Source organism: Pan paniscus, chromosome 3, assembly GCF_029289425.2.
Source record: "Pan paniscus chromosome 3, NHGRI_mPanPan1-v2.0_pri, whole genome shotgun sequence".
NCBI classification, from domain to species: Eukaryota; Metazoa; Chordata; class Mammalia; order Primates; family Hominidae; genus Pan; species Pan paniscus.
The window spans coordinates 79,784,191-79,802,184 of record NC_073252.2 but is presented as its reverse complement, the minus strand read 5'-3'; the positions used below and the strand labels follow the sequence as shown (position 1 = coordinate 79,802,184).

The 17,994-nt window shown below is 40.6% G+C and overlaps 1 protein-coding gene across 1 annotated transcript in view; it reads right to left on the bottom strand.

Annotated features, from left to right (window-relative positions):
- Positions 1-690: 690 nt before the first annotated feature.
- TXK (TXK tyrosine kinase) overlaps positions 691-17,994 on the bottom strand; it is a 70,518-nt gene continuing 53,214 nt past the window's right edge. The window contains exons 11-15 of the mRNA XM_055111568.2: positions 17,321-17,537; positions 13,809-13,873; positions 11,342-11,460; positions 8,981-9,138; positions 691-5,172 (exon numbers count right to left, since the gene is read on the bottom strand). Of these exons, the coding sequence (XP_054967543.1) occupies positions 5,104-5,172; positions 8,981-9,138; positions 11,342-11,460; positions 13,809-13,873; positions 17,321-17,537 (628 nt within the window). The 3' untranslated portion in view covers positions 691-5,103. The remainder of the gene's footprint in view (positions 5,173-8,980; positions 9,139-11,341; positions 11,461-13,808; positions 13,874-17,320; positions 17,538-17,994) is intronic.

The window sequence follows — 17,994 nt, the reverse complement described above, 5'->3', positions numbered from 1 at the left end:
AGAACAAAGCTGGAGGCATCACACTACCTGACTTCAAACTATACTACAAGGCTACAGTAATCAAAACAGCATGGTACTGGTACCAAAACAGATACATAGACCAATGGAACACAATAGAGGCCTCAGAAATAACACCACACATCTACAACCATCTGACCTTTGACAAACCTGACAAAAACAAGCAATGGGGAAAGGATTCCCTATTTAATAAATGGTGTTGGGAAAACTGGCTAGCCATATGCAGAAAACTGAAACTGGACCCCTTCCTTACACCTTATACAAAAATTAACTCAAGATGGATTAAAGATTTAAATGTAAGGCCTAAAACCATAAAAATCCTAGAAGAAAACCTAGACAATATTATTCAGGACACAGGCATGAGCAAAGACTTCATAACTAAAACACCAAAAGCAATGACAACAAAAGCCAAAATTGACAAATGGCATCTAATTAAACTAAAGAGCTTCTGCACAGCAAAAGAAACTATCATCAGAGTGAACAGGCAACCTACAGAATGGGAGAATATTTTTGCCATCTATCCATGTGACGGCTAATATCCAGAATCTACAAGAAACGTAAATAAATTTATAAGAAAAAAACAACCCCATCAAAAAATAGGCAAAGGATATGAACAGACACTTTTCAAAAGAAGATATTTATTTGGCCAACAAACATATGAAAGAAAGCTCATCATCACTGGTCTTTAGAGAAATGCAAATCAAAACCACAATGAGATACCATCTCACACCAGTTAGAATGGCAATCATTAAAAAGTCAGGAAACAACAGATGCTGGAGACGATGTGGAGAAATAGAAATGCTTTTACACTGTTGGTGGGAGTGTAAATTAGTTCAACCATTGTGGAAGACAGTGTGGTGATTCCTCAAGGATCTAGAATCAGAAATGCCATTTGACCCAACAATCCCATTACTGGGTATATACCCAAAGGATTATAAATCATTCTACTATAAAGACACATGCACATGTATGTTTATTGAACTTAGAGTATAATTTTAAAAAATAGTTAAAAATTGGAAACAACTCAAATATCCATTGAAATTAGAATAGATAAATATGTAAAATAGTTGTACAATTCAAGACAATGCAGAAATGGGAATAAATGAAATACAACTACATACAACATAGGTGGATCAAACAAACATACCATAAAATTCCATTTATAGAAGATTTAAAAATAACCCATACAAATCCAAGGTGTTGGAACTCAGGATATTAATTACTCTTGGGTTAGTGACTTAAATAGGGAATGAGAATGGCTTCTGGAATTCTAGAATGTTTTCTTCCTTTCTTTTCTTTTCTTTTTCTTTTTCTTTTTTTGACAGAGTTTCACTCTGTTGCCCAGGCTGGAGTATAGTGGCACCACCTTGGCTCACTGCAACATCTGCCTCCCAGGCTCAAGCGATTCTCACTTGTGCACCTCAGCCTCCCAAGTAGCTGGGATTACACGAATGTACCACTGCACCTGGCTAATTTGTGGGTGTGTATGTGTGTTTAGTAGAGGTGGGGTTTCACCATGTTGGCCACACTGGTCTTGAACTCCTGGCCTCAAGTGATCCACCCACCTTGGCCTGCCAAAGTGCTGAGATTACAGGCGTGAGCCACCACACCTGGCCAGAATGTATCATTTCTTGATCTGAGTCTGGTTACAGAGATGTATTCACTTTGCCAATATCAATGATGTTACATACTCATGATTTGTGTACTTTTCTTTATGTATGTGTGAGCGTGAGCAAAGAGTTAATAGCGGGTCTGTACCATTTTTCTCCCAGAACTAAGCCTGCTTGGGAAATTTTAGGTTTGTCTTATCCCAGCACAAGTTTCTTGTAAATGACCCAAATTAAGATAAATTTGGAATATTGGGTACCAGGGACAGACATCCATTTTGTGCACTGTGAAACCTACAATCTATGGGACAGTACATGGGGCTAGGAGACCTGTGAACCGTAGGCCTCTATGACTGGTGGGAAACCCACGTAGAAGTTTCTTTGCATCAAGGCAAACCCCCACATACCACAACCTCATCCATATACCACAAGCTCATGCACGCTCTTTAGGCAGGTGAGGAGGGACCAAAGCATCATGCATGCTTAATTTCCTGTCCTGTATCCTACTATAAAGCTAAGCAAATTTAGTGCTAGGCTAAATGCTATTGTATCTCATTAGTTTGCTGCCAGTCCAAACATGTTCCCAATACTATATTGGTACCATGTATTGCACTTCAGTAAAAAGTTTACTAAATTCCTTTATCTATTCTTGCCAAAAGGTTATTTTCACTGATTATATATTCCGCTTGGCCTCCAAATTCCTTCCATTTTTCTGAGCCTCCTCCTGTCTGTTGACCTCCTATATTCTCCTTTTTAGGACTCTACAATTGACCCCTAAACCTCCTATTCATTTTTTTATGCAGAGCTGTTTAAATATTGCACTATCTCACCTCAAATGACCCAGAGAACCCTCATATCAATAACTAATATTAAGATTGGTTGCAAAACATAGTTCCTTTCCAGGAGAACTTGTATAACTATCTCTTTTTTTTGACAGAGTCTCACTCTGTCGCCCCCCAGGATAGAGGGCAGTAGCACGGTCTCGGCTCACCGCAACTTCCACCTCCTGGGTTCAAGCAATTCTTCTGCCTCAGCCTCCCGAGTAGCTGGGATTACAGGCACATGCCACCACGCCTGGCTAACTTTTCGTATTTTTAGTAGAGACAGGGTTTCACCATGTTGGCCAGGCTGATCTCTAACTCCTGACCTCAGATGATCCACCCGCCTCGGCCTCCCAAAGTGCTGGATTACAGGCATGAGCCATTGTGCCTGGCTGACTACCTCTTAAGGAAACTTTTTTGTTTAGTTAGACAAAGAATGGTAAATCTCTTTCCACGCACATTCAAAATTCACACATTATCTGGACTCTTAGTTACCTAGGACATACCCCCAGTTATTCTTGTTCCTAATTTGGTACCTCAAATTTTCCCGAGGTGTTAAAACAAAAGGAATAGAGCTTGCCTAGCACCTTAGAAGTGCTGCACCCTCTTAGAAGTGCCAGGCACTGTCATAGTTGTTGCCCTCTTAGAATGATTTGCCTCAGGGTGTCACTCTTTGCTCTGTACCTGGTACATCTATAGTGATGGCAGATGCTCCATACTCAGTCCTAGCTTTTCAGTGTTTGGCTTTGCTGGGTTTTTTCTTTCTTTCTTTCTTTTTGAGAGAAATGGAGACTTCCAAGCTGAGTAAAACCTGGAAAGGGCAACTTACTGCAGCCATATATTGATACTACATTATTTCCTATGTCATAACATTAACCTCCCTTCCATCTGCTTTTGCTGTTTAGTAGTCTCATGTCTTCTTGAGCTAGACTATCTTATGTACATTCATGTTATGTGAATTGAGGTCTCAGTAATAAGAGCCTTCTGTCTCTCCTCACCGTAACAGGAGTCATAGGAAAGGGGATGTGATAGTCTCAGAAACAGCCTAGCATCTCATACAAACTTGTTTCTGTTTTTGAGACAGGGTCTCGCTCTATCACCCAGGCTGGAGTGCAGTGGCACAATCATGGCTCACTGCAGCCTTGATCTCCTGGGCTCCTGTCTCAGCCTCCCAAGTAGCTGGGACTACGTGCATGCATGCACCACTACACCTAGCTTTTTTTTCTTTTTTCTTTTTTCTTTTAATAGAGACAGGATCTCACTTTGTTGCCCAGGCTGGTCTCAAACTGGGCTCAAGTTATCTTCCCACCTTGGCCTCCCAAAGTGCTGGGATTATAGGCATGAGCCACCACATTCAGCCCAAACATTTCTGAGACCACTACTTGAACTATCAAGTCTCTTGTTGTAACTGATTCTCATTAGAAATAATACACATTTATTGAATGTCATTGATATATAAAGATACCATTCTTTGAGTGGGGGAAATATAATTTAAAAGTCGCAACTACTGACAATTAACAATTTAAACTCTAATGAGAATCATAAAGCTTGTTCCCAGAGAACCATGATACAGGGTGGGACAGTACGCAAATAATGGGCTCCTGTTGTCAGACTTCATGGTGATTACACTTGTGCTTTCTCCAGTATCTTTCTTCCTATTGTACTCCTGAAGCACTCAGAATGATAAAGATAAATTTCTGATTATTCCTACAAAGAGTGCAGGCAAAGTTAAGATTTAACTGTGATTGCTGGTTGTTTCATCTCGAATTCAAAATCCTGGATTTCCGAAACAATGGAGCTTGATGTCACATTTGGCTATCTTGCTTTTGTCTCCTCTTCTGGAAAGAACAAATCATCTTCCTGAAAATTACAGGAGACACTTAGTATGACAAAATAAGGCCTCTGAAACTGTCCAATCTCACATGTAAAAAGTGTAAAATCACAGAACTAAAATCAGGTTCCGGATTTTCCTGGAAATAGAATGTCACCGGGATCTGTTCAAAGGTGAGCTTTGGCTACATTTTATAACAGTGTTTAAAACTCGAATGCAAAAAACTGCTTTCAATATAATCAGATATATGCAAAAACAATTTGTTAAATAACATGGGAAGATTATATTAACAAAAGACATTTCCAGAATACTAACATTCATGTGGTTTATACAGGTGCATTTTCTGTAAAGAGCTATACAGCCCAAAAACATGAAATTCTTCAAGGGAGTCCCCTTTATCCCATGAGTTGGAAGAATTTATTTTCATATTCTATGCATGGATCACTGAAGTGATGAATGTCACTCGTCTTCAAGAAGGAAGCACTCTCAGCCTTGTGAAGAAGAACCTCAAGGGTTCCTGGGGCTATGATCATGAAGAGCACCACTATGAAGACTGCTGCGAAGTCTTTTTCACTTCTTCACATTTGGGATGTGAAATATTTTACAGAAAAATAAGAGTGTGCAAGTCCCTCTCACACATAGAAAAACGATTGTGTGAATATTCTTAAATTTTTAAAACTTTTAAAAACTGTGATCTTTGCACTGTTTTCAAGAGTCAGCAACTCTGAAGAAAGATATTCACCATAAGTGACCCCATATGGTGAAGATATTCACAATAAATGACAGTTTTGCAAGATGACTCTTTGGGTTGGCATTCCGTTTCCTGTCACCAGGTTTCCGCGATCTCTGTGACAGCCCGCAGCAGCTCGGCAAATGTAGGGCGGCCTTCAGGTTTCTGGAAAAGGGAAGTGGGGGTGGTTAGCTCAGCTTAACCAACTTATGCCAAGGGTTCCATTTTTGGAACGCTAAGCATGTGGGAGTCATTTATATCCCACTGCTCGAGGTCATCGCCAAGGTCTGATTTTTCACTCATGCAAAAATTCAAAAAGTTGCCACCTGCGGCATAAATGGGCTAAGGATCACTCAGAGACCAGCTCTGGAACTTGCTGGCAGAGACCTGAATCCAGGCTGGCTCTTCACAAAAAGGAAGAGAAAGATATCTTGACTGACATATCACAGCATGATTGGCAGTTGAGTGAGGCGTGAATATGAAAATGTTAGAGAATGTTGCAAAAATAAAACGGCTAGACCTGCAAACACTAGCCACATGTGGCTATTTAAATTTAAATTCCTTAAGATTATATAAATGTTTAAATTCAGTTACTCAGTCGTGCTAGCCACTTTTCAAGAACCCAATAGCCAGAAGTGGCTGCCATATTGGGCAGCACAGATATAGAACGTTTCAGCATCTCAGAAAGTACTCTAGGACACCACGACCCTAGAGATATATTTGAATGACTTGACATGTGTGAGGTAAAGAAAGGGCTGGGAGAAGGGGCATCTAGCATACCAGGCTCCCAAGCTCAGTTCAGGGTATCTATGACACCTGAGCCATTATAGAAAGGAGGATTTCAGTCAGAAAGCAAAAGGCATGTTTTCATGAGGGACTTTGAAGGTCTTGGGGCACAGGTTGTGCTTTCAGTCTCAGTCAACAGAAAAATAAGAGTGTGGAAGTCCCTCTCACACATAGAAAAATGATTGCTGAATATTCTTACATTTTAAAAAGTTTTAAAAGCCTGTGATCTTTGCACAGTTTTTGAGTCAGCAACTCTAAAGGAAGATATTCACCATAAGTGACCCCATATCCCTGGTCATGGAGCCAAGGATTGGAGCATTTTTTCCTACTTCACTTAGGGGTGTGGTTTAGCTCTGATTCCAAGAGGAAGAAGAGATGGCACTGTCAGCATCTTTTAAAACCATGGGAAACAGAGCTACTCATAGTAGCCACATTCTCACAGGGGTCATTGACAGCAGGGTCAGCGGAAAGACACCCCTCTTCATGGCTTATAAACAGAGAGCATCAATAAAATAAACAGAGCAGAAGACAGCACAAGTGCAAGTGAGGGTCCTTATTGAGACTCTGGGCATAAATTGTGGAGCTCTGTGAGGAGCCTGTTTCTGTGCATGAATCCTGAAATTTGTCTCTCAAAGATAGCATAATCACGTTTGACTCTAATGCCCTAAGCACATGGGGTAAAGCTGTAGGCAAAATCAACTTTTGCACCTGACATAATGACTCACATCTGTAATCCCAGCACTTTGGGAGGCCAAGGTAGGAGGACTGCTTGAGGCCTGGGCAACAAAGTGAGACCCCATCTCTAGAAAAAATTTTAAAAAATTAGCTGGTCATGGTGGCACATCACTGTAGTCCCAGCTATTCAGGAGGCTGAGCTGGGCGGATTGCGTAAGCCCAGGAGGTCAAGGCTGCAGTGAGATGTGATTGTGCCACTGCACTGTAGTCTGGGAAACAGAGCAAGACTCTGTCTCAAAAATAAATCAATCTTTTCTTTTCTTTTTTTTTTTTTTTTTTTTGAGACAGTCTGGCCCAGTCACCCAGGCTGGAGTGCAATGGTGGGATCTTGGCTCACTGCAACCTCTGCCTCCCAGGTTCAAACAATTCTCCTGCCTCAGCCTCCTGAGTAGCTGGGATTACAGGTGCCCGCCACCATGCCCAGCTAATTTTTTTGTATTTTAGTAGAGACGGGGTTTCACCATGTTAGCCTGGCTGGTCTCGAACTCCCAGCCTCGTGATTCGCCCACCTCGGCCTCCCAAAGTGCTGGGATTACAAGCATGAGCCACCACACCCGGCCAAATCAACTTTTTCAAACAAATAAATCGACATAACCACACCATTGTATTAATCAATGTTCTGATTGCAATTTGAGACAAATGTTGTTTACATGGTCCTTCTGACAGCATCCTACTTATCACTTCCCTTCCTCCTTCTATGTCTCAGTTCCACTTACATATAACATCTCAATAAGCATTATATTACACACACACGTGTGTGTATTATTTCATACGCAACATATACTTCTGAGCTACTTACATTGTTATTGCAAATATGCTCCTAAAACAGCTGCTTATTACTACTCACTGAATATTTTTCTGAACATTTTTTTCTTACAGCTTGCTGAGCATTTTTCTATGTCTTTCAAGATTCCTTGTAAAGTAGTTAATATATGTAAAATATTTTCATACATTGGGGCTCTCTATAAATGTAATGCTTTTGGAATATGAATAACCACATCACTCTTAAAATATTCAATATTCTAGTGTTTGTGGATTGATAATCAAGTGCTTTATTTTTTCAGCCAGGAGGAAACTTCTCATCAAGCTGCAATTTCCAGCTGAAACTGTCAGCTGGAAAGAGAGCAAAGCTCTCAAAATCAAAGGGAATTTCACTGAGAAGGGCAGGGGTGTGTTGAGTCAGTGCCCAGAGGTGGAAAAGAAGCCCCTCTGGCTTTATTTCTAAGCTTGGCATTTCAACAAATAGAAAAACTAAGTTCTGGAGAGATTTCTTCCTGAGTGGAAGTTCCTGACACACTTTCTGCCTCCATTCCTATTCTAGTTTAATCTGTAGCAGGAGTCCTGACTGCCAGAAGACAGATGAAACCCATTACTATTAGCGTTGGAAAAGCAAGACAAAGCAAAGTTGAGTGAAGTAAATGGAAACACCATCTTTCTTTTTCAACCTGGAAGTTTAACAAACCTGGTTCTACCCTTAGTTTCCACCATTAATTCTTTTATTTATTTGTTTATTTATTTATTTATTTATTTTTTGAGACAGAGTCTTGTTCTGTTGTCCAGGCTGGAGTGTAGTGGCGCAATCTCAGCTCACTGTAGCCTTTGCCTCCTGGGTTCGAGCAACTCTCCTATCTCAGCCTCCCAAGTAGCTGGAATTACAGGCATGCACCACCAGGCCTGGCTAATTTTTGTATTTTTAGTAGAGACAGGGTTTCACCATGTTGGCCAGGCTGGTCTCAAACTCCTGACCTCAAGTGATCTGGCCACCTCGGCCTCCCAAAGTGCTGGGGTTACAGGCGTGAGCCACCACACACAGCCTCCATCATTTAATTCTTTTTTTTTTTTTTTTTTTTTTGAGACGGAGTCTCACTCTGTTGCCCAGGCTGGAGTGCAGTGGCGCCATCTCAGCTCACTGCAAGCTCCGCCTCCCAGGTTCAAGATTCTTCTCCTGCTTCAGCATCCCCAGTAGCTGGGATTACAGGCATGCACCACCACGCCCGGCTAATTTTTGTATTTTTAGTAGAGATGGGGTTTTACCACGTTGGCTGGGCTGGTCTCAAACTCCTGACCTCAGGTGATCCACCCGCCTCGGCCTCCCAAAGTGCTGAGATTACAGGCGTGAGTCACTGCGCCCGGCCCATTAATTCTTAAAGCTAATAAAACATCTAATCACTGAGGCTTGAGTAACACCAAGAGTTTCTGCAAGAACCAATCTCAAACAGATAAGACTCAGAAAATGCACTGAATTCCTCAGATAAAAGGCCATTGTTCAAAACAAAATGGATTCATGACTTTGTAGTGAGTTTGAGATAGTACTTCAGACTCTCAGGATCATGACCAAGACACAGATGCCTTTTCCTGCCATGACAGAGTTCTGAAGTAATGTTTGTGATAATCAGGTCTGCTCTCAGATGCTGGGACTGCCAACCTTCATAGGAAAGTAACGTATACTTACCTCATGCCAGCAGCTGTACATGACTTCATATATGGACATTGGTGCCAGGTAAGGGCGATATAGCCTGAAGCCTTCAGAAATAGCTTCCACGACTTGCAAATTTGACTTATTTTCAAAAGGCATTTTTCCTTCTGTAAAAACTTCCCACATTAAAACTCCTGCAAACAAAAATGCAGGAAAACAAGGGGTTAGAGAGAAATGATTGCTTGGGAACTGAAAGAACAATTTCAAACTACAAGGCATTATTTTTGTGCTCCAGGCTTTGGGCTATAACCATCCTGAATAACAGCGGTTCTGTCAAGGAAGCAAATCATGTTCACTTTAGTTTTCAAAGAGGCCTGTAACCTGAAAATAATCTAAGTGAAAACAATGCCTTTCCTTTTCCATGGGTCTTGATTGCCTCCCCTATCAGGAGAAAATGCCAGTAGCATTTTCTTTTCTTTTTTTTTGAGACAGGGTCTCGCTCTGTCGCCCGGGCTGGAGTGCAGTGGCATGATCTCAGCTCACTGCAACCTCTGTCTCCCGGGTTCAAGCAATTCTTCTGCCTCAGCCTCCTGAGTTGCTGGGATTACAGGTGCCCACCACCACGCCCAACTAATTTTTCTATTTTTAGTAGAGGCGGGGTTTCACCATGTTGGCCAGGCTGGTCTCGAGCTCTGACCTCAGGTGATTCGACCACCTCAGCCTCCCAAAGTGCTGGAATTACAAACGTAAGCCATCACGCCCGGCCTAGCATTTTCATTTCTAAGCAGCAGTCATGTTCCTGCATCCTGAAATCAATGAACCTTTCTGCCATTCCATAGAAACTGACAGGATTATGTGAGCCTCTGCTGCCTACTTAGCCAAGAGTTTCAGCCAGTAAATGGCATGTGTCCCCTTCTTTCTGCTAAAAGATTAGACTGATGGGCAGAGCCCCAGAATATCTAGCAGGGGCTCTGTACATAAGTAGATGTCCAATAATCATTGATTGATTGATTAGTGAAACTCCTGCAAGAACTCCTAATTTGAGTTCATTTAATTATTCACTTATTCTACAAATATTTACTAGACATTGATGAGAGGCGAGGCCTCTGCTGGGGCCTGGAGATTTTATAAGTGTGAGATCAATCCATGTGCCTAACGAGCTCACTGTTCAGTGAGGGAGACAAGTAGGTAAAATTCAGGGAGTTCTAATTGTTTGGCAACCTTCGATGAGGTCGTTATATTGCTCTTCATTGGTATCTAAGATGTGGTCTCACAACCTAATTGCTCTTCAGTAGAGCTTCAAGTGTCACCTGCTGAGACTATCATATGTCCATGGAGAGCTAATGAGATTAATGACACAAGCTTAACTTTATTGTATGTTTTTAAATTTATGTTTTAATTTTTTTGAGGCAGGGTCTTGCTCTGTCATCCAGGCTGGAGTACAGTGGCACGATCCTAGCTTACTATAACCTCAAACTCCTGGGCTCAAGCAATCCTCCTGCCTCAGCCTCCCGAGGAACTGGGACTACAGGTATATGCCACCACACCTGGCTAATTTTTTTTTTTTTTTGTAAAGACAGAGTCTTGCTAGGTTGCCCAGGCTAGTCTTGAACTCCTGGTCTCAAACAATCCTCCCACTTCAGCCTCCCAAAGTGCTGGAATTGTAGGCCTGAGCCACTGTGCCCAGTTTTAACCTTATTGTAGACAATAAAACTGACACCCTTCTGAGGACCCAGAACCCACAAGCCTCCAGGAAGTTTGGGGTGAAAGAGGATAAATAGATTTTTGCATATTTATTACCATTTTTTGAAAATCAACCCCGAAACTTCATTGGACGTGGGTCTATGGTGTCTCTTTCTCAATGAAGAACATTATCCAATATGAATATCAATTTACAGATCCCAAGGAAGCCTATGTCTAAATTCTACAAACTTTAAAGTTAAGGAAGTAAATGAGATGCCACCATTTTTTAAACTCAGGTTTTAAGTTCAGGTTAACAACTGAACAACTGGAAAATAGTCAACCTGCTTCACAGTTTAGACAATTAAGTTTATTAATTACACTCTAAACAATGTCATAAGATCATTTTTCCTTCAAGCCTCTGCGGAGTGGAAAACTTATCTGAGTTTGTTTTCTAGATCAGTAGACTCTTTGTTATGGTTTTATAGTGAGTGCCCATGGAGGAAGGAAAAGATCCAAAAGGCAGACTTATGTAAGAAGGTATGTGACATCAGTTGCCAAAGACAGTCGGGATGTGGTTAGAACACACAGAAGGAAGCACAATTACAAGAAGACTTTTTTAAAAATGCTATATCAATTAGGAAATCAAAGTTAAAAATAACACATTGCCCATTTTATTAAATCAAGCTCCAGCAAGTGAACATCAGATGCACTCACCAAATGACCAGACATCAGATTTACTGCTGTACTTATTGAAAAGAAAAACTTCAGGAGGGGACCACTTGATTGGGAACTTGGCTCCAAAAGAACTGACATACTCATCATCCAAAACGTACCTAAGTTTATCAGATTCAAAGCATATTGTGTTAATTACCTCCAAGCTCTATTTACTTCAGATCCCTTTAGTTAACTCTAAGTTGCTAAAAGACAAAGTATTTTACCCCAGAAAGGTTGTGGATGCCTTCTTGTTAGTGGAGTGTGAAAGTGTCCCTGATAATGTTTCCTCCCCAAACAAAGTCTCAATTGTATTTGTTTTACGTGGACCTCTGAAAATCATAATGCTGCTTCAGTTCAAAACATGGCTCACTGTTTATGTTAATTATGGTAAATTCTTAACTCTACAAAGAAGCCTGCTAAAGGCTCTAACAACCAAGATTATAAAAAGGAAATAAAAGACCACTCTTCCCAGGGGTGGGGAAAACAAAGACCACTCTTCTTAAAATGGAAATGAATGATTCAAAGTTGGATGTCGAATTTTCTTCCATGTGCATGTTTTTTTGTGGGGCATACAGAAGGGGGGAAAGTAAAAGTATATGAACATAATGCTTTTGATATGACAAATCTCTAATGCACTAGAATGACCCTATATGGAAAGAAACCAAGAATAACTACCATCTCCTTAAAAAAATAACAAGTTGAACCCTCTCTCTTTTTTGAGAATTGTACGCAGGGATGTCCAAATGTCAGACACTGAGGAGAAGAGACAAAAATAAACTTGTGCTTGTTGCCCCTTAAATATACAATATAGTGTTTTCACAGCATTTATTAATGCTGCCCCTACACTCTCACTTTTTTTTTAAATACACTACCTCCCTCCACCTGTCAGCACTTTATTGAGTCAGAGGTCATTCTACTTAGGTAAAGAATGACTAACAGAAAACAAAGAGAGAAAAGCCACTGTTTATAGATTTTGAATTTTTCAAGTCTAGGCTCTTCAGAGAAGAAAGCTTGAGTTATTAACAAAATATCTTGGAAAATGGGCCATGAACAGGAGTGAGATCTCACTACCACCACCCCTATTACCACCACTATCTAGAAAAAGATCCCCTGAGCTTTGGGGGGATCTTTTTCCCCCAAAAAGAGGAATGGGGGAAATAGAAGGGAAAGAAAAGGGGGGTACTAGACATTAGTAGATCAGTGGGTTAGGGTCCTGTATCTTGTACCCTAAAGGGCTGCCCAAGTACTTTAGGAAAGAAGCTCCTGCTCCCACATTAGGTTGGTGGGACTTAAAAGTGACACAGAACCAGTGCTCTTTTCCCCAGGTGGAGCCCTTGGAAAGGCAGAAAGATGCCAGTGAACAAATGGCTGTGGATGTGCCTAGGTAAATGAGATCTGAGATCACACCATGGAGTTTTGTAATCATAAAGAACGCCGGCCAGGTGAGACTGCTCACACCTGTAATCACAGCACTTTGGTAGGTGAGGTGGGTGGATATTTGATGTCAGGAGTTCAAGACCAGCCTGGCCAACATGGTGAAACCCCGCCTCTACCAAAAATAAAAAATTAGTTGGGCGTGGTGGCATGTGCCTGTAGTTCCAGCTACTCGGGGGGCTGAGGCAGGAGGATAGCTTGAGCCTGGGAGGTCGAGGCTGCAGTGAGCCGAGAGAGCACCACTGCACTCCAGGCTGGGTGACAGAGTAAGACTCTGTCGAAAAAAAAAATTGCCAGTTCTGAATGAATCTTGCAGAAAAAATTCAGTATGTGTTAGCAGCTACCTGTTTGAATGGCCAGCCAAAGACAAGACCGGAGGATGGTGGCTGCAATGATGCCATGCACACAGATAACAAAAGGACCAGTAAGCCACCTCCCTACCAGTACTATAGCCCCACGAGACACAAGAACTTGGACTTTGAAGCTTAGGGAAGCTAGAGAGAAACCCCAAATTCCCTGTGATTATATTTCTAGCACCACCCCAAAAAAGGATGCTCAAAATTTAAACTATATTGAGCTGTAGAAAAATATGGTTAAATTTTTCACACTCTTGAATTTTAGACTTAAAGTCAACTACTATACTTAATAATAGAAATGCTTGGTGAGGACACAGAAAAATCAGAGCTGAGCAAACAAATTTATTTCTTTTTCTTCCATAAACATATGTATATCAGAAATGCTTTTTTCTTCACGTTTCTCAGTGGATCAAGAAATTCCTTTTTTAATTTTAAGATATACCATAGTTTTGCTAAAAGATGAGAAGAATAGCCCACAGTAAACATTTACCTCACAGCTAAAATTGGTACATGTCCCAAAATTCAAAGTGGGTCAGTAGGCCATACAACCAGGCCTACAACCTAGGAAGATAAAAACACAGCCTGCAGCATCTTCAGTTTATCAGTAAACAAATGTAAGATTCCCTCTTATGAGTAAACAAACAAACAAAATACATATATATATACATAGCATGTACCTTGTCATTCCAAAGTCTGAAATTTTTACTATGCATGTTGAACTGACCAAACAATTCCTCGCCGCCTATGGAAAGAAGAAAATAATCCAAGTTTGAATACAAGCTTTTATTTCAAGAGTTTTTCCTCTCCTTTTCCTTAGGTTGTTTGGACCCCACACTACCTCTCTGTGTGTACCGCCAAGTCATTTTTATGGTGATAACCATCAATGGTATAGATTCAATAGTTTGCCTTCACTTTTTTTTTGAGACAGGATCTGGCTCTGTTGCCCAGGCTGGAGTGCAATGGCACCATGTTGGCTCACTGCAACCTTCCCCTCCTGGGGTCAAACCATCCTCCCACCTTAGCCTCTTAAGTAGCTGGTACTACAGGCACACATCACCACACCCAGCTAATTTTTCTATTTTTAATAGAGATGGGGTTTCGCCATGCTGCCCACGCTGGTCTTGAACTCCTGGCCTCAAATGACCCACCCACCTTGGCTTCCCAAAGTGCTGGGATTACAGGCATAAGCCACCATGCCCAGGCTGCCCTCAGGATTAATTCAATCTGAAAGATGATACAACTATGAATCTTGGCATAAAAATAGTGTATATTTTTTTAACATCTTTATAGGAAAGCCCAAAATACATAACAGATAAGGCATAGTCATTTTATATCTTTGGGATCTCTAATACGTAATAAAAATTAAGAAAATATATTTTAAAACATATTTCACTAAAGATAACTATTTACAGTGATAATTTCATATTAAAATTATCACAATGAACTGAATATAATGCTATGTAGAAACAATATGTCTGATGCCAAAGCAATTCATTTTCAGCAACTTAATCAAGAAAATCATTGATTTGATTATTTAGCCTCATGTAGGTAAACTAGATAAACTATTTGATAGAATTTTCCTCTTTTCAGCGAATTTGTGGTTCAATTAGTCAAGCAACAAAAGCAAGAAACTTGAAATAATAAATCACAAGTAACCAGTTTAGAAGATGCCAGCAAGTCCTAGCAATGACCAAACCACAAGAAAAGTTTTTGACAGGGAAAAGACTCATTGTTCACGGACATATTTTAAGTAGCATATAGGGAGATAAAATAGAACACAAAAGAAAATGAGCAAACAAGAAAAAAAAAACAGGAATAGGAGGACCTGTGAGAAGCCATTTAGAGCAAATAAAATGACCGGAACTTTCACCCAATTGTTATCCGGAAAGACAAACCTGCAGAGACTAGGAAAGTGAGCTAGGTGGAGTTTACACCATATTCATCCACTCAAAAATCTGCTCATTTCTCCTAGGTGCTGGATACCAGGGAATGTGACTTTAGGGATTTTTTTTTTTAATGATCTGTCTCTGTAATAGCAATAGTTAGCACTGCTGAGCTCCTCTACATGCTAGACACTGTTTATTAATTCATGTAATTCTCCCAACAAACCCATATGAGGAAGGTGCTATAATTAATACCACTTTACTGGTTAACTAGCTTGCCCAAGGTCTCACAGCTAGTGAAAAACAGAGACAATATTTCAACCCAGCTAGCCTGGCTCTAGAGCAGTTATTCTCAACCTCAACTTCACATGAGGCTCATCAGGGGAATTTTCAAGAAATATTGATGCCTGGGTTTCAGCCACAGAGATTCTGATTTAATTGGTCTGGGGTACGGCCTGGCTATTGCGATTTTTCTAAAAGCTTCCAAGTAATTGTAATGCGCACCAAAGTCTGAAGTTTGAGAATGACTGTTTGCAACCTGTGTTCTTAATCACTGTGTGGCATCTCAGATATCTAGGCCTTGATCTCAAAGACTCTAAGTCTCATAAGATAGACTCTAGTATTTGTGTAAATGACGTAAATAATTAACTATTGGGTGAAGCAGTAAATAGCAAATGACCTGAGTGTTCCAAGCCATGGGTGGGATAAGCATACTTCCCAAGGTGTGCTGGGGCCAATGTAACTATGCTCCCTTTTTCTCCCCAAAATACTGCAGCCTGAACAGTGAGTAATATGATCACTTTGATCATGTGTGATGGAAGCACAGAATTACTTCCAAGGGGCGATATCAGGGATTTCTCATAGACTTCTCCAATTCTCATTTGAGTTAATTTTTAGATTTAGAAATGAGACATGAAAGAACATAAGGACATCAAGGGAATAGTGTGAATATCACGAATAAATGTGGAATGAACAGAAAGTGTTACTCAAGGGGAGGTAGCAATGCAGGGAAGCAGTGCTCTTAGCATATGGTTTGGGGCAAGACAATCATTTATTTAAATAGGAATGTTCTGAGCATTACAGAAAAAAATAATTTAGCATTCCTAGTCTCTTCAATAATGCCAGTAGTGCTCTTGAAATCCTGTTAGGACCAAACAACCTCCACATCAGGAGCAGTTATGCCCCTAGGTGACATTCTTTATATAAAGTGGAGACTAAAACTGGAACTTGTTCTTCACTGTTGTATCTCCAGTGCTTAGCAGAATGCTTGGCATATACTAGGCACTCGATACATGTTTGATTATGGGTTGAAAGAGAGAAAGGTGGAAGGAAAGAAAGAAGAAGGAAGAGAAGGAAGAAGGGAGAATGGAAAAGAAAGGAAATCAGTTTTAGTCACATGATAGGTTAGGTGGTTAATTAGTTCAAGGCATATTTAGAGTAAAGCCTTACTTGGCTATGAAATCTCCTTTGCAAAATTATGACTGAGAACCTAACTAACTCAATCTTGCTTCTAACCTCCAAGCTGTCCTTGTTCATTCCTGGGCATAGGCTAAACTAACTTTGGGAGGAATTTATAGTTTATAGTTTAAAACGAAGATGATAACAGCCCTTTCCCAAAACAAACCTCCCTCTTGCCTGGGGACTAGACTTCCTTTGTAGGACAGACAAATTAGCCACAAGATTAGAAATTATGGTTTAGGAGTCAGATAGCTGGAGGCTACAAGATTCTGACTCTCCTTAAACTGCTCCTAAGATCAGTGCTTGAGATATTTTGCAGACCCTGCACTTGGTGGATCAGCTAGCACCACCTAGATCGATTAACTGGCTCACCTGATCTTCTGGCCCCCACCCAGGAACTGACTCAGCATGAAGACAGCTTCAACTTCCAATGGTTTCATCTCCTACCTAACCAATCAGCTCTCCTGGCTTACTGGCTTCCCCCCACCCACCAAGTTGTCCTTAAAAACTCTGATCCCCATATGCTGGGGGAGACTGATATGAGTAATAAAACTCCAGTCTCCTGCACAGCCGGTTCTGTGTGAATTACTCTTTCTCTATCACCATTCCTCTGTCCTGATAAATCGGCTCTGTCTAGGCAGCAGGCAAGGTGAACCCATTGGGCCTTTACAGCTACAGCATCAATGGACAATTGAAAACAAAGTTACATTTTACAACAAATTGCATGAATAGGTAAATGTTTAAAAATTAAATCAAGGACACATTATTCAAAGTATTGAAAGTAATTGTCACATCCTTCTGAATATAGGTATGATACATAAAAAAAAGTAAATTTGCACCATACTTACCAAATCCCTATGAATATAGCCATTCCTCTCCAGATATTCCATTCCTTCACATATATCCTGGCATACACTCAGTAGCATTTCCTTCCTAAGCTTTCCTTTATTCTCCCTGAGATAGTTAAGCAGGCAGCCATTTTCCATGAACTCTGTCACAATGTAAAGGGGCTTCCGCTGTATACAGACCCCATAAAGTTGCACTAGCTTTGAATGAGATAATTTCCTGGTGAAGAAAAACACACACCAGTGAGCAGAATTGTGTTTGCATTTTTAAATGTTTGAACACAACTGGTAGTATTTACCATCTATTTATCACTCTCATTATCAAGATAAGATAAAAATCAACCCAAACACAGAGGAAGTAGTGCAGTTTCCTTGCCACTTAATGCACTGAGAATGTGGGGTCAAGAGTTTAAGTGGTAATGCGAGAGGCAGAGTGGAGACAGAATATGCACTATATTCTACGCGTAAGCATTTTATGTTTCTCCTCTTCGTTTTATAATCCTTTTGTTTCTTCATCACTGTTTATCCTTGCTAGGTCAAGCAGATTTCCTTTCCTGTTCCTTGAATTCCAACTTTCCTACCTGCAGCTGTCCAGAGGAAAAATTCTGGACAGACAAGAGGGAGGAAAGAGTGACTAAAAAAGAAAACAAAAATTAAATTCTAAAGCATGAAGTTCT